At 52.8% G+C, this 11575-nt stretch overlaps 5 protein-coding genes across 5 annotated transcripts; 2 read left to right on the forward strand and 3 right to left on the reverse strand.

The window, feature by feature from the left end:
• Positions 1–1079: 1079 nt before the first annotated feature.
• On the forward strand, positions 1080–2081 carry PG997_007309 (uncharacterized protein; the record flags this gene model as incomplete). Its single annotated transcript, XM_066811624.1, has 1 exon — positions 1080–2081. One exon carries the CDS (start codon positions 1080–1082, stop codon positions 2079–2081), a length of 1002 nt encoding a protein of 333 aa, XP_066666966.1.
• Positions 2082–3129: 1048 nt separating this feature from the next.
• Positions 3130–4487, reverse strand: PG997_007310 (CAAX prenyl protease 1; the record flags this gene model as incomplete). Its single annotated transcript, XM_066811625.1, has 2 exons — positions 3130–4283; positions 4403–4487. The coding sequence occupies 2 exons, from the start codon at positions 4485–4487 to the stop codon at positions 3130–3132; spliced, it is 1239 nt and encodes a 412-aa protein (XP_066666967.1).
• Positions 4488–5548: 1061 nt separating this feature from the next.
• PG997_007311 (uncharacterized protein) lies at positions 5549–5849 on the reverse strand (the record flags this gene model as incomplete). The annotated part of the gene is made up of 2 exons (XM_066811626.1): positions 5549–5683; positions 5754–5849. The coding sequence occupies 2 exons, from the start codon at positions 5847–5849 to the stop codon at positions 5549–5551; spliced, it is 231 nt and encodes a 76-aa protein (XP_066666968.1).
• A 1854-nt stretch (positions 5850–7703) lies between these two features.
• Positions 7704–9667, reverse strand: PG997_007312 (amino acid transporter; the record flags this gene model as incomplete). Its single annotated transcript, XM_066811627.1, has 7 exons — positions 7704–7750; positions 7828–8458; positions 8530–8647; positions 8699–8772; positions 8835–9301; positions 9370–9418; positions 9485–9667. 7 exons carry the CDS (start codon positions 9665–9667, stop codon positions 7704–7706), a joined length of 1569 nt encoding a protein of 522 aa, XP_066666969.1.
• Positions 9668–10684: 1017 nt separating this feature from the next.
• On the forward strand, positions 10685–11363 carry PG997_007313 (uncharacterized protein; the record flags this gene model as incomplete). Its single annotated transcript, XM_066811628.1, has 2 exons — positions 10685–10746; positions 11030–11363. 2 exons carry the CDS (start codon positions 10685–10687, stop codon positions 11361–11363), a joined length of 396 nt encoding a protein of 131 aa, XP_066666970.1.
• Between the last annotated feature and the right edge of the window lie 212 nt (positions 11364–11575).

The following is an 11575-nucleotide window of genomic DNA, read 5'->3' on the forward strand; positions in this document are numbered from 1 at the left end:
CGACACTTCAATGCCAGCTTGACCAGAAGCCCTGGGTATGGCCAAGTCTGTTGTCAAAGTTGATACCAGTGAGTTGTTTCCAGGCAATAACCAGATCACCATGGCATACAGCACAACTAACACCACTCTCCCATGCTTTTAGAGTCGGCCCACAACGTCCGCTAAGCTGACCACGACTTCTCTGGGCCGTCCCAACATTCGAATATATATGGGCGATGGCATGATGCATTTTGGGACGAACAATCCAAGCGACTATTGCCGCCGGCTGGCACATATTGATGGAGGTGGAATGAATATGCGGGCCCGCTTTGACGATGTTGGCATAAGATGGAGTCTGGGGTCAGGGTCCAGTCGAGCGAGCGAGCGCTGCTGTATTTAGAAAGCCAGGGCCAAAACAACACGTTAATGAGCAGGACTGCTGGAAATGATGCCCCCATTGTGAAACTGCCATGGTCGTCGACGACCATGCCAGGAAGGCGTCGTATTGCCGGCTTGGACCGCGAAAATTGTTTCTTCATGTTCTGATGATCCTATTTTCAAGGCATGACCAGAGTAATAAATGGTCCGAGGCGTGGTTGATGTTGCTTTAAAGGCATAATGCTGGTGTTTGATAGTGTGTTTTAAAGTTGATTGGGTGGATCTGGCGTCGCAATAGGGGGTCCAGTGGTTCAGTTCAGGGGTCGTGAAAGCCACAATGTGGCGGTGCGTTCCCCCCAACCACCACCCACCACCCAGCAAGACCACCGAATTTCGAGATAAATAAAGTCAAGAGGTATTGCACTTTACCTTCCAGAAGTACCTAGCAATTCATTGGTTCCAGGAAACATTTACCTACCTTCGGAGAATTTGCTTCGCCCCAACGCCAGAGTCTCATTCACGAGTATCAAACGTCTGATGTTCCGGCTAGCCCCGACTGGCAGCCCATAGACTACACTTCTTCCCACTCTTTCAGGGCTGAAAAAACGTTTATATCAACAACTGCATCCGCATACGACATTGGTCTAGCGATATACGAACTCCATCAGTCATCTGATACCCTTCTCCACCCGGACTTATATACACCAGCAAGCAAAGTGAAAATGGGCATCTTCTCCCGGAAACGTAGCTCATCCAGCTCGTCGAGGTCCTCCGACCATCGGATGCCGTCGTTATGCGGCAAAGTCATCATGGTCACAGGGGGCAACTCGGGCCTGGGAAAGCAGTCCATCATGGAGTTCGCAAAGCACGAGCCCGCCGAGATATGGCTAGCTGCCCGAGACACCCACCGCGCCGACCAGACCGTCTTCGAACTGTCTAGGCAGTTCCCCAACACCGAGTTCAAGGTCCTGGAACTGGACCTCGCCTCCCTCGACTCCGTCCGGGAAGCGGCGGAGACCTTCTTGTACTCGGCGAACCGTCTGGACGTGCTCCTCCTCAACGCCCGCGCCGGCGGCAGCGGCCCGCCCGCCATGACCCGCGACGGCTACGAGGGCGCCTTCGGGGTGAACCACATGGGCCACGCCCTGCTGACCAAGCTGCTCATGCCGGTGCTCCTGCACACGATCCGGCACAACCGGAACCGGGGCAACGTGTCGGACGTGCACGTCGTCGTGGTCAGCTCCGTCATGATGCACCACGCGCCGCGGCGGGGGATCCAGTTCGACAAGCTCAAGACGCCGCCGCCGAAATACAGCCCGTTCACGTTCCGGTGCTACGCGCAGAGCAAGCTGGCCAACACGCTGTTCGCGCGGCGGCTGGCGCGCGAGTACCCGCAGCTAACGGTCGCGGCGGTGCACCCGGGCGTGGTGCGGACGAACCTGATGGGCGTGCTGGCGCGGCACGAGGGCGGTGGTGGCGTGCTGGCGCGGTTGGGAAGGCCCATTTCGCGGGCGTGCATGGCGTCCGTGCAGGACGGGATCCAGAACCAGCTGTGGGCCGCGACGTCGCAGGACGTGGTGAGCGGGGAATACTATAGCCACATGGGGGTCAAGGGGCGGATGAATAAGTTGGCAAGGGACGATATGTTGGCGGAGAAGCTGTGGCAGTGGACCGAAGTAGAGTTGGAGAATTACATAGCGCTTAATACTCGATATTCTGATTGAAATATGGTTCAAATGAAAACAGTGATATGTGTGTTGTTGGACTGGGAGAAAATGTTTGAATTCTACGTGGCTGCAGGTCGACGTGATCCGTAAAATGGGACTTCAAAATAAGTACAATAGTTTAAAATGAATACTTTGGCGAGTACAGTGAATATAGATTAAAAGTACAGTGCGAGAGAGGGAAAAGGCGAAAAGGGGGTAAAAAGAGAAGAAAGAAAAAAAACGAACCCCCAGTCGGGATTGAAAAAGTGACCGCAGAGGGAGTTGCACCCTCTTGCCTCTAAGTATAGGAATAAGACTACTACCGCTAGGCTACCCCGGCCCGGTCAATGGAGGGATCAGTTAAACTTCCCTATTACCTCTCGCAAGGAAGAGGACGTGGATTTGTCTTCCGGGCCGGTCAAGGCTCAAGGTTTGGTCGTGAGGTGGTTTCCTGCCGTGTAGGGTCACGACTCTGCAAACCTTGTGTCACGGGCCCTTGTGGCGTACAGCAGCTGAGCTTTTAACTTGCGCCATTTGAAAAAGAAACGATTGTCATTCTTTGGCTGCGGTAATGATGGTGCAATTGTTGGTGAGTGTACAAGAAAGGGCAAGTTGTATCATAGGTGCTTCTGGCGAAGGTCTGGTCGAGGCAACGTGTAGTGTAAACGAGGATGGGAAGCAAAGTTTCGCATTTGCGAGTCTCGTAGAGCATGAAGTGCCAGATAATACTTGATGAAGCATATTAGCGTATCCCAGCTAGTCAGTCAACTTACACATATCACGCGATGGCGGGAGTAGTTTAATTAGCTGAAGCGTCGCTCCAGATACGAGAAGTGATGATTCACATTCCTGCATAAGCCTAATCATGTGATAAGGAGGTAACTACATGGCCACCAGTAGTCCTTCAATCATGATAGTACCATATCCCATACCTCAACTCCGAAAACAATGTAAGTCAACCGCAAACCCCTCTCAGTGAGTAATACCGATCCATGTCCGTAGCCTCAACCGTTTCTACTTGGAATGATATGATATCCCAGCAGCAAGCAACAACAGCAACAACACCCTAGTAAGCCTTGATGGCCTGGACAGCGCGGTCCAGGACGTCGTGGATGACCGAGTCCTTGATGACGGGCAGGTCGCCGACGCGGATGCCGGGGTGGACCTCGACGTCGCTCTGGCCGATGCGTTTCGACATGCCGGACATGCTCTGGCGGGTCTCGACGACGAAGTCGCTCGAGCTGGGCTTGCCGTGGTAGCAGTGGTTGCCGGCGCGGTTGTCGATGCAGGTGGTCAGCATCTGACCCTTAACTTCGGGGTAGATCGTGTCGCCCGCCTTGCCGGTGCCGGTGAGCGGTGCGGTGGCATGATCCTCGGCCGCAGTAGTGGAAGGGTTGACCGGCTTACCGTGATAGCAATGGTTGCCGGCACGGTTGTCGATGCAGGTAGTCAGCATCTGACCCTTGACCTCGGGGTAAATAGTGCCGCCGACCATGCCGGTACCGGAGAGCGAGGTGTTGGCATCATCTTCGGCAGCAACAGAGGAAGAGTTGGTCGGTTTGCCGTGGTAGCAGTGGCTTCCGGAACGGCTCGCGATGCAGGTGGTGAGCATCTGACCCTTGACTTCGGGGTAGATGGTGCCGCCGACCATGCCGGTGCCAGTCAGCGCCTTGTCCTGGACCTTGCTGCCGTCGTTGCCGGCGTCGGCAGGCTTCCAGCCGGTGACGGACGAGCTCATCTCCTCCAGGCCGGGGAGCGACTCGGTCTCGACCAGAACGGTGGACAGGTAAGGGCCCATCTCGAACTCGGCCAGGGGCGTCTCGATGGTGGCGATGCCCTCGGCGCCGAGGGCGAAGACGTGGCCGACGCCGAGGCCGTTGGCGAGGGTGGCGTAGGTCTTGACGAAGTCCTCGTGAGCCGACAGGTCCGTGGCCGGCGCGGTGGTGTACTCGTAGGCCTGCATCTTGTTGTCCGGGGTCGTCTTGAAGTAGAGGCCGCGCAGGGTGGTGCCGGCGGGCACCGCCTTGGGGTCGCGGGGTGTCATGATGACGAAGTCGGGCGTCTTGCCGCCCTTGACCTTCTCGTACACCATGACCTTGTCCTGGGGCACGTCGAAGTGCTTGTGGACGAGGTGGATCGAGAACTTGTCCGAGAGGCCGTGGCCGGCGATCAGGTTGAGGAGGGTATTGTGGGCCTCACGGTGCTTCAGGGGTTCAAGCTCTGTGTATCGGAAGCGATTAGCAGATAGGTCAGAGGCTGCTCTGATAGTCCGTCTATATAAGATGTAATTTGGCAGAGAAATGGAGTGAAGGGGATGGAGATGGTGATCTTGGACGTACTGCACTCATCAATGCGCGAGAGGGCATTGTAGTCCTCCGAGGGCAGGCGGTGCTCCAGAAGGTTGGAGTTCTTCAGGGGTCCCATGGTGACAGACATCTTGATTGGTAGATTTGAGTGTTTGGAATGTGGTTTGCTAATTGAATCTTGAAAAGTACTGGAATTGATAGATCACGAAGTGCTTTGTAGTGTTTGGATTGTTTGGTTGCTTGCTGTTCTGGAATCGAGAGCTGAGGTCGATCCAGGGCAGAATTTATAGGTCTTCCGGAGGAAGCTGATGACAGTTGCAATTGCAGGATGAATCAACGAGTGCCCAGCTCTTTCTAGAATAGACTGAGCAGTGGTGACTGTTGAGTTGAATCGCGATGGTTGTCCCTGACGGACACCATCTCATAGTTGGGCAGGTGACCAACGTCGAGTAGATGAAACGAATTGGCAATTGACAGCTTCTGTATAGCGATGATTGTTTTTGGAAGGACGTTCCCAATTCCAGGGCTTGTCGTCCGTCCTGTCATACGTCATGGTGTTTGCCTCTAGATGTTCAATGGCCAGAGGGATATCACCATGATATGTCTCTAATACCATTGTGCAACATTTGGTACAGGCCGTCAATCCCGTTGAGCTCAGTGAGAATCATTCTGGATGCGAATTTTGACAAGTCAAATCCAACCTGTGCCCCAAACTTCATCCTTCATGTTCAACCAACGCCTGGGTGATTGCTTACAAGTCAGAAAAACTCTTCTTACCTCTGGTCCTGAGGTTCTACCTGCAGGATGCTGCACTGTATCGATGCATCACAGTCCTCAACCTGAATGTTTCGGGAAATCAGGTCTTCACCTTTGGCCACATGACTGGTTCTTTCCAATGTTATGGGCATTCAAGCATGCCAATGACCATTTCTAGCGATGTAAATCTTCGACAAAGCAGTCCTCCCTGCCTACCAAGTATGCCCTGATATATATATCAAACATTGTCCGCTGCATGAGCAATTCTCGATGCAGGCTTGCAAATGACGCACAGTACACATTGGGACATATCACGTTAAGTCGATAGAGAGTAATCATGAATTATTTTGATTTAAAGAACCCTCAAAGGGACAGTATCGTCAGGTATTAAAGCCCGGAGCCATCCAATCGCGGATCGATACTTTAGTTCGTTGATGACCGTCCTCCTTGGTTCTCACCCTTCGCCGATCCACCTGAAGCGGGCTTTCCTTCGATAGCCTCACCTTTCTCATACTCGGGCATTGGTGCGGTCTTGTCTGCTCGTGCCACATGGTCGCCCTGTGGTTTATATCAGCATCTTCCGGGTCATTCTTCCCACGACGTCCCCGAGAGGGGGTGTTCGACTCACCATGGGGTCTTTGCCTGCACCATGGACAATGTTGTGATCAGTCTCAGGATCGAGGTCCTGAGCGTTGTCGGCGCGACCACTTCCGTCACGAGGCATATTGAATGATATTTGTGTTGGTAATTTGGGGTTTGGAGTCGGATTATTGTAGAAGATGAAGCATGAAGAAGGAATGAATCGAAATGTTCGTGGTTTTGAGTTTTGTGATGACTTCTCGGTGGGCCATCGGAGACATTTCTCATTGACGTCATGTATACGCCCGATCTGCAGCATAAACGCCTCACACCTGAGCGGCTGACCTCATAGCTTCATACTGGTCGCTTGAATTAGCGGCTAGCCACGTGAAATGCGCGCAATGATGGCATTGATTATTGGTGATAATAGACGCGGAGCTTTTGCTCCGATGCGCTGTGCTAGGCTGTCTGGTGGGGCTCAGGGGTTTGCATACACGTGACACGCAGAACGGAAGGATGTAATAGCCACCCTGTTCTGATATTGATATAATTTCAATGTTGTCAAACAGAATTCCCCGGTGTGAACTGGATCAAGTGGCAGACAGGGTGTTGAGATCAAATGCTGTTGGACACATGGTCTCATCTTGCGCGAGACCCGATCTTTAGAAGTCTATTCGTTGCGTCTTATCGTCTCTGTTGGATAAATGGCTTGAGTATGAGTAAAGCTAAACATAAGTTCCTGAGTAGACGCTGAGTATACTAACACATGATATGGTGGTATTTGTGCTTTGGACCTCGAACCCTACTGAACCGAGACTACTTCCACCAAAATATGACGGCTTTGTGTATTGTAGGCAGACTGTTTTTAATCGTCGATATTGCAACTTCGCTCTGGTTTTGATCAAGGGTAGTCTTCCACCTTTGAGAAATTATCCTGAAGTTCTGCCTTACGTGAACAGAAATGAATAATAACAGCAACTGCCGGTAAGATTGAATATCCTGCAGAGTTTGCTCTTCGCCGAAGACTACAGATAACATCTGGTCTGGCAATAACAAAGTCTTGGTCCGTATAATGTTTTTGTCGATGCCAGCTTACAGCCCCGAAACACCAACTTGGGTAATTTGGCCGCCCTGGAAAAACTAACTCCGCCGTTTTTTAGAACCAAAAGGCAACTCATCAGGGGATAATTGATGGATGTACAATGCAGTCTCGTCCATCTCGTCTTTACAACCGCATGTTCATTTTTTTGCTTAGACTTGGCATCGGATCGAACTTGGGACATAATGGACCTAGTCTACTGGCACCTCCATATTCAACGACAGCCTGCCTGGAGTGCCTGAGCTGGAGTACCGTAGCCTGACATAGGCAGAAAGCAACCATTCGTTAGCCGCTGTTAGATTGTCGCAGCTGGCATTGACGAATGGCCGCTCGACAACCTTCCTACGGCCTTAGACCAAGACTGGCTGGCCGGCTGCCCTGGACATCTGCCTTTGCACGGAAGCAGAGCAAGGTCGTGGGGATGCGAAAGGGAAAGGGAAAGGGGATCTCTCGGGAGATGTAAGAGCACGAATAGATCGGTAACCCCGATCTCGAGGCTCGATTCCACTTGGAAGATCCTGCTGTGAAAGATCTTGCTTAGAAGACTCTGGATGTGTCCGATATCCTATAGGAGGGTGAGGATGAACTTCGAGGGTAGAAGGACCTCATGGGCCATATCCATACTCGTGACGCATTGCATAACTGCTGTTATCCACTTGGGTTGTTCAAACTGTAACTGAATTCGGTGCTGGCAAATTAGGTAGTCATGGCTATTGGCAGCATAATCTTGGGTACTGGTGGTTGTGATGCTGCCGTCCAGCACCATACTGACTACGATGATATCACCGACGAATTCCATCACATCTAGACAGCGGCACCAAAGACAATGGTTTACCGGCTAATATATTGGATGGTCGCTAATACGTTGTTTATCGCTTTTGAAAGAACCACATGCCCACCTCATAATTCGGCGGCTAACCCATCAGATTCTGGCGGACCGCTGTACACTATAAGTAGGATAGGGGAGTTAGTTACGAAGCCCAGTACTGATGAATAACCTGATCAGGTAAAATGATATGCTTACCTTTCCGCGCATGTACCAAATACCATATTGCGCTGAGCGTCATGAAACCAACAAAGACCACGATGGCGTAGTTCATAGTCGCGCCATCAACAGGGATCGCGGTTGGCATCGAGAACAGGATGACCTCGAAGCAGATCCATGCCAGCGCGACGCAGTTGACTACCCACCCAATAGTCCTGCCCACTGTCCATGAGGCCGTGTTGACGCCTCTCCGCCCATTAATCATTGACAGGAAGATCGGGATCCCGTAGGAGACCGCCAGCGCCATGACGCCGACCGACACGAACGCGTTGAACGCCGTCGACGAACCGAGGTAGATGAGCCCGAGCAGCATCTGGACAATTGTGGTCAGGATAAGCGCCCAGATCGGCGTCTCGTGTCGCTTGTCGATGATGGACCAGACGCGGGACAGCGGAATGGCCTTGTCCCGGGCGAACGCCCAGGTGCACCTCGACGCGGCGACGGTGATCGAGATTGAGCAGAATAGCGTGATGACCAGGATGAGAACGGTGAGTGCGAGAGCACCACCCTGTGACCCCATCACCCGGAGGAAGATGTATGGCAGTGCCTGCCCTAGCGGCGCTTCTAAGATATCTGTGAGTGCTGGCAAAGTTGCGCAGATCGGTATGATCTAGCAGTCGTGGCATTTAGTGGGCTAGTCTTGAGATTCTGTCTTAGGTCCCTTGTGGTATCACGACTTACGAAGAATAAGCCCGCGATGCCTCCAACCGGCACAGATAATGAAAGGGCTTTTGGGAGCTTCGTGGTCGGGTCGCCGCATTCCTCTGCCATCGAGGTGATCATCCCGATAGCCGAGAACCTAGTCCTCTATTCAGTATGTCACCTTAGGTCGGTAGTCGTCGGTACTCACGTGTAGGCTGAAGGCAGAGTCCCGATCAAAAATGAGAAGTCGCCCCATCCAGAAAGCGTAGGATCATAATACCCCTGAATCAAGGGGTGATTAGTTGTCACTCCTTAAAAAGCATCGGCACTCTTGAGGGACTGACAAGTGTATCCCCAGGCGAATGCCTGCCTGAGTCTGCCTTGGTCGACAAGCAGACGAGAGTGATGAAGATTGTGATTGCCGTGAAGGCGGCACAGAAGGTGTCAACTGCGGGCAAGAAACGGTTCCCAAAGGCCACAATGAAGAAGGTTATGATGCAAATGGCATAGAAGATCAACAGTAGATGCCAAGACTGCCATTCGAACCCAGGGTAGTACAAGGCCACCGTTGCGGCAAGCAGAGAGGCGAACCCAAAGTTGACGGACAAGGTAATGGTCCAGTTACCTACGAGCCAGGTCCATCCCGTGATGAAAGAGAGTAAGGTGCGGTATCGTGGCGATGCGACTTGGAAGGACCAATAGTAGGGGCCGGCGGATGTTGGGTATTTGGAGGCAAGCTCTCCCAGGGAGATGGCAATGCACTCGTCGACGATCAGGATCATGACCCATCCGAGGAACATTGCCAGTTGACCTGCGTAGATTCTCCGGTCAGAAACAGAACCAAATCATAAAGTTACTATGAGTGGGTGGAAGACCTACCGCCTCCATAGACGGCGCTGATAAGGGGTGCGCCGAATCCATACGGTATCTACTCATAACGATGTTCTATAAGTATCCTGGGCAAGTAAGAAGTTGTGCTATTAGGAGCGCTTACGGCTGCTATCGCTAGGGATTGAAAGAGCAATGTGAACATGGACCTGTTGCGGCGCAGCTCTGGCTTGTAGCCGAGCGCGTTGAGGTTGAACTGGTCGTGAATGCCATGCTCCTCAGTCTGGCCACTCTTGATGTCGGATTGCGCGTCGGCGAGCGGAGAGCCCTTCTTCTCGAGCTGGCCCATGGTGAGATGGGTCAGAACCAGTAGCGTTATCAAAGATCGGATATGACTGGAAGGCCCAGCTACGGTTCCGGGCAAGGCCAATAATGACTCGTAGTGACTGGCGATGTGGTGCTACACGACTTACAAGACACTCTTTATGCGAACGAAACTAAACAAAACCGCTGCATGGAGTCAGGCACTGCTCGAGTTGAATCCTCTTGGCCACATCTCATTTGGAACCATCATTTCCCCGAGACCTCCCGTGTCTTTTCTTTTTACGCCTATCTATGATCTGCCGAGCTGAAAACCTTATTCGTTTACGGGAGGTGCAGCATCTCTCGGCGAGTCGGGATCGGGGGTCGTCGTACATGAGAGACACAATCAACCCCCTGCTTGCGCCAGGACTTACGTCAGGCCTATCAGTGCGACTGCAACTCCAGTACAACGTAGGTTGGGCGTTCGCTTGAGAGGTTGGAGGGCCGAAAAAGGAATCCCAGACATTTGTGCATGCCGCGACGAGGGCCAGCTAGCCAGTGCATGAGACCAGCGTGCCGTTTCCTCTGATCTTTGGCCGTTGTCGCTGTCGTCGTCATTAAACATCAATTCGCCGATAGGGCGGCAGGCGCTTTGTGGGTGTGACGTGCAAGTGCTCATTGGCCCGACAGCGGTCATGATAAGGTTGCTGTTCCAGGATTGCGCGGTCGCGGGGAAGAGGGGCCCATGATGCCCATCTAGGTCCCCTATCAGCGGACGAACCTAGCACCCTCCTAGCGCCCCCCAACGCTGCCCCTCCCTGCCCCAAATTGGCCCGCTATGGGGCAGCCTAGGCCGCCTAGGCGATAAGCAACCCGCTGTAAAGCGACTATGCCTGAAGCAGCAAAATTATCCATGTGCAACCTCGCGGGCCTGGACAGGGCAAAGCTATCCCGACCGGGCCTAGATCTGTGGCGCCGCTTTCCATGCTACCGTCTACTCAGTACAGCAATCGGACTCTATTGCACTCATGAGGCATCTTCTAGCCGGTGCGAGACGGAGACGATGGGGGCAATACCCGGATCGCGCAACGACTTCGGACTTCGGAGAGAGGAGGAAGAGGGCAAGTGAGGAGAAACATCTTGGATGTGTACGAATGCATTTGCGATCACGTATTTAATAAAGGTGTCAACAGGCTGTTTACTGCGTTCTATGATCATCATCATCATCATCATCATAATACGACATCAACATCATTCAAGTCTTGTACAACTTCATTGATCATCTTATTATCCTACACATACGGAGAAGCTAGTAAAACCACATCAACTCCTCTCCTCATCCTCCTCTCAATTAGCCTCATTATCACCACCACCACCCTCACAATGGCGCCCGCCTTCTCCTACCAAGCCAACGCCCAGGGCACGTTCAAGCCCCCGTGCTCTCGGCCGAAAACGACAACGCCTTCCTGGGCGACGTCTTCTCCTCGGACCAGATCAACGCCGAGAAGCCCATGTCGGCGGGCTTCTACCGGCTCGAGAAGGGCAAGCCGCTCGTCTACACGTACACGTACGACGAGATGAAGATCATCGTCGAGGGCGACTTCACCATCAGCGACTCCACCGGCCAGGAGGTCAAGGCCAAGCCCGGCGACGTCTTCTTCTTCCCCGACGGCGCCACCATCACCTTCACGACGGAGAACTACGGGCTGGCCTTCTTCTGCGGGCAGCGCAAGAAGATGTAAAGCTGTTTTTTGGGGCGGAAGTCAATTAGAGCTGGGGATCTGGTGGACGGTACTTATGGAGCTTTGGCATGTCTGTATTATGCATCATCTAGGGTCTCGGGGACACGGGTATGCGGTCTCGGTTTGGCCTTCGCGCTATTGAGTAGAACACAGGATACCAAATAAACATTTTACTATCATGTCATTCCAGAAGGGAACCTTCTCATTAGAGT

Source organism: Apiospora hydei, assembly GCF_038363865.1.
Source record: "Apiospora hydei strain CBS 114990 chromosome Unknown utg000006l_segment0_segment0, whole genome shotgun sequence".
Taxonomy (NCBI): Eukaryota; Fungi; Ascomycota; class Sordariomycetes; order Amphisphaeriales; family Apiosporaceae; genus Apiospora; species Apiospora hydei.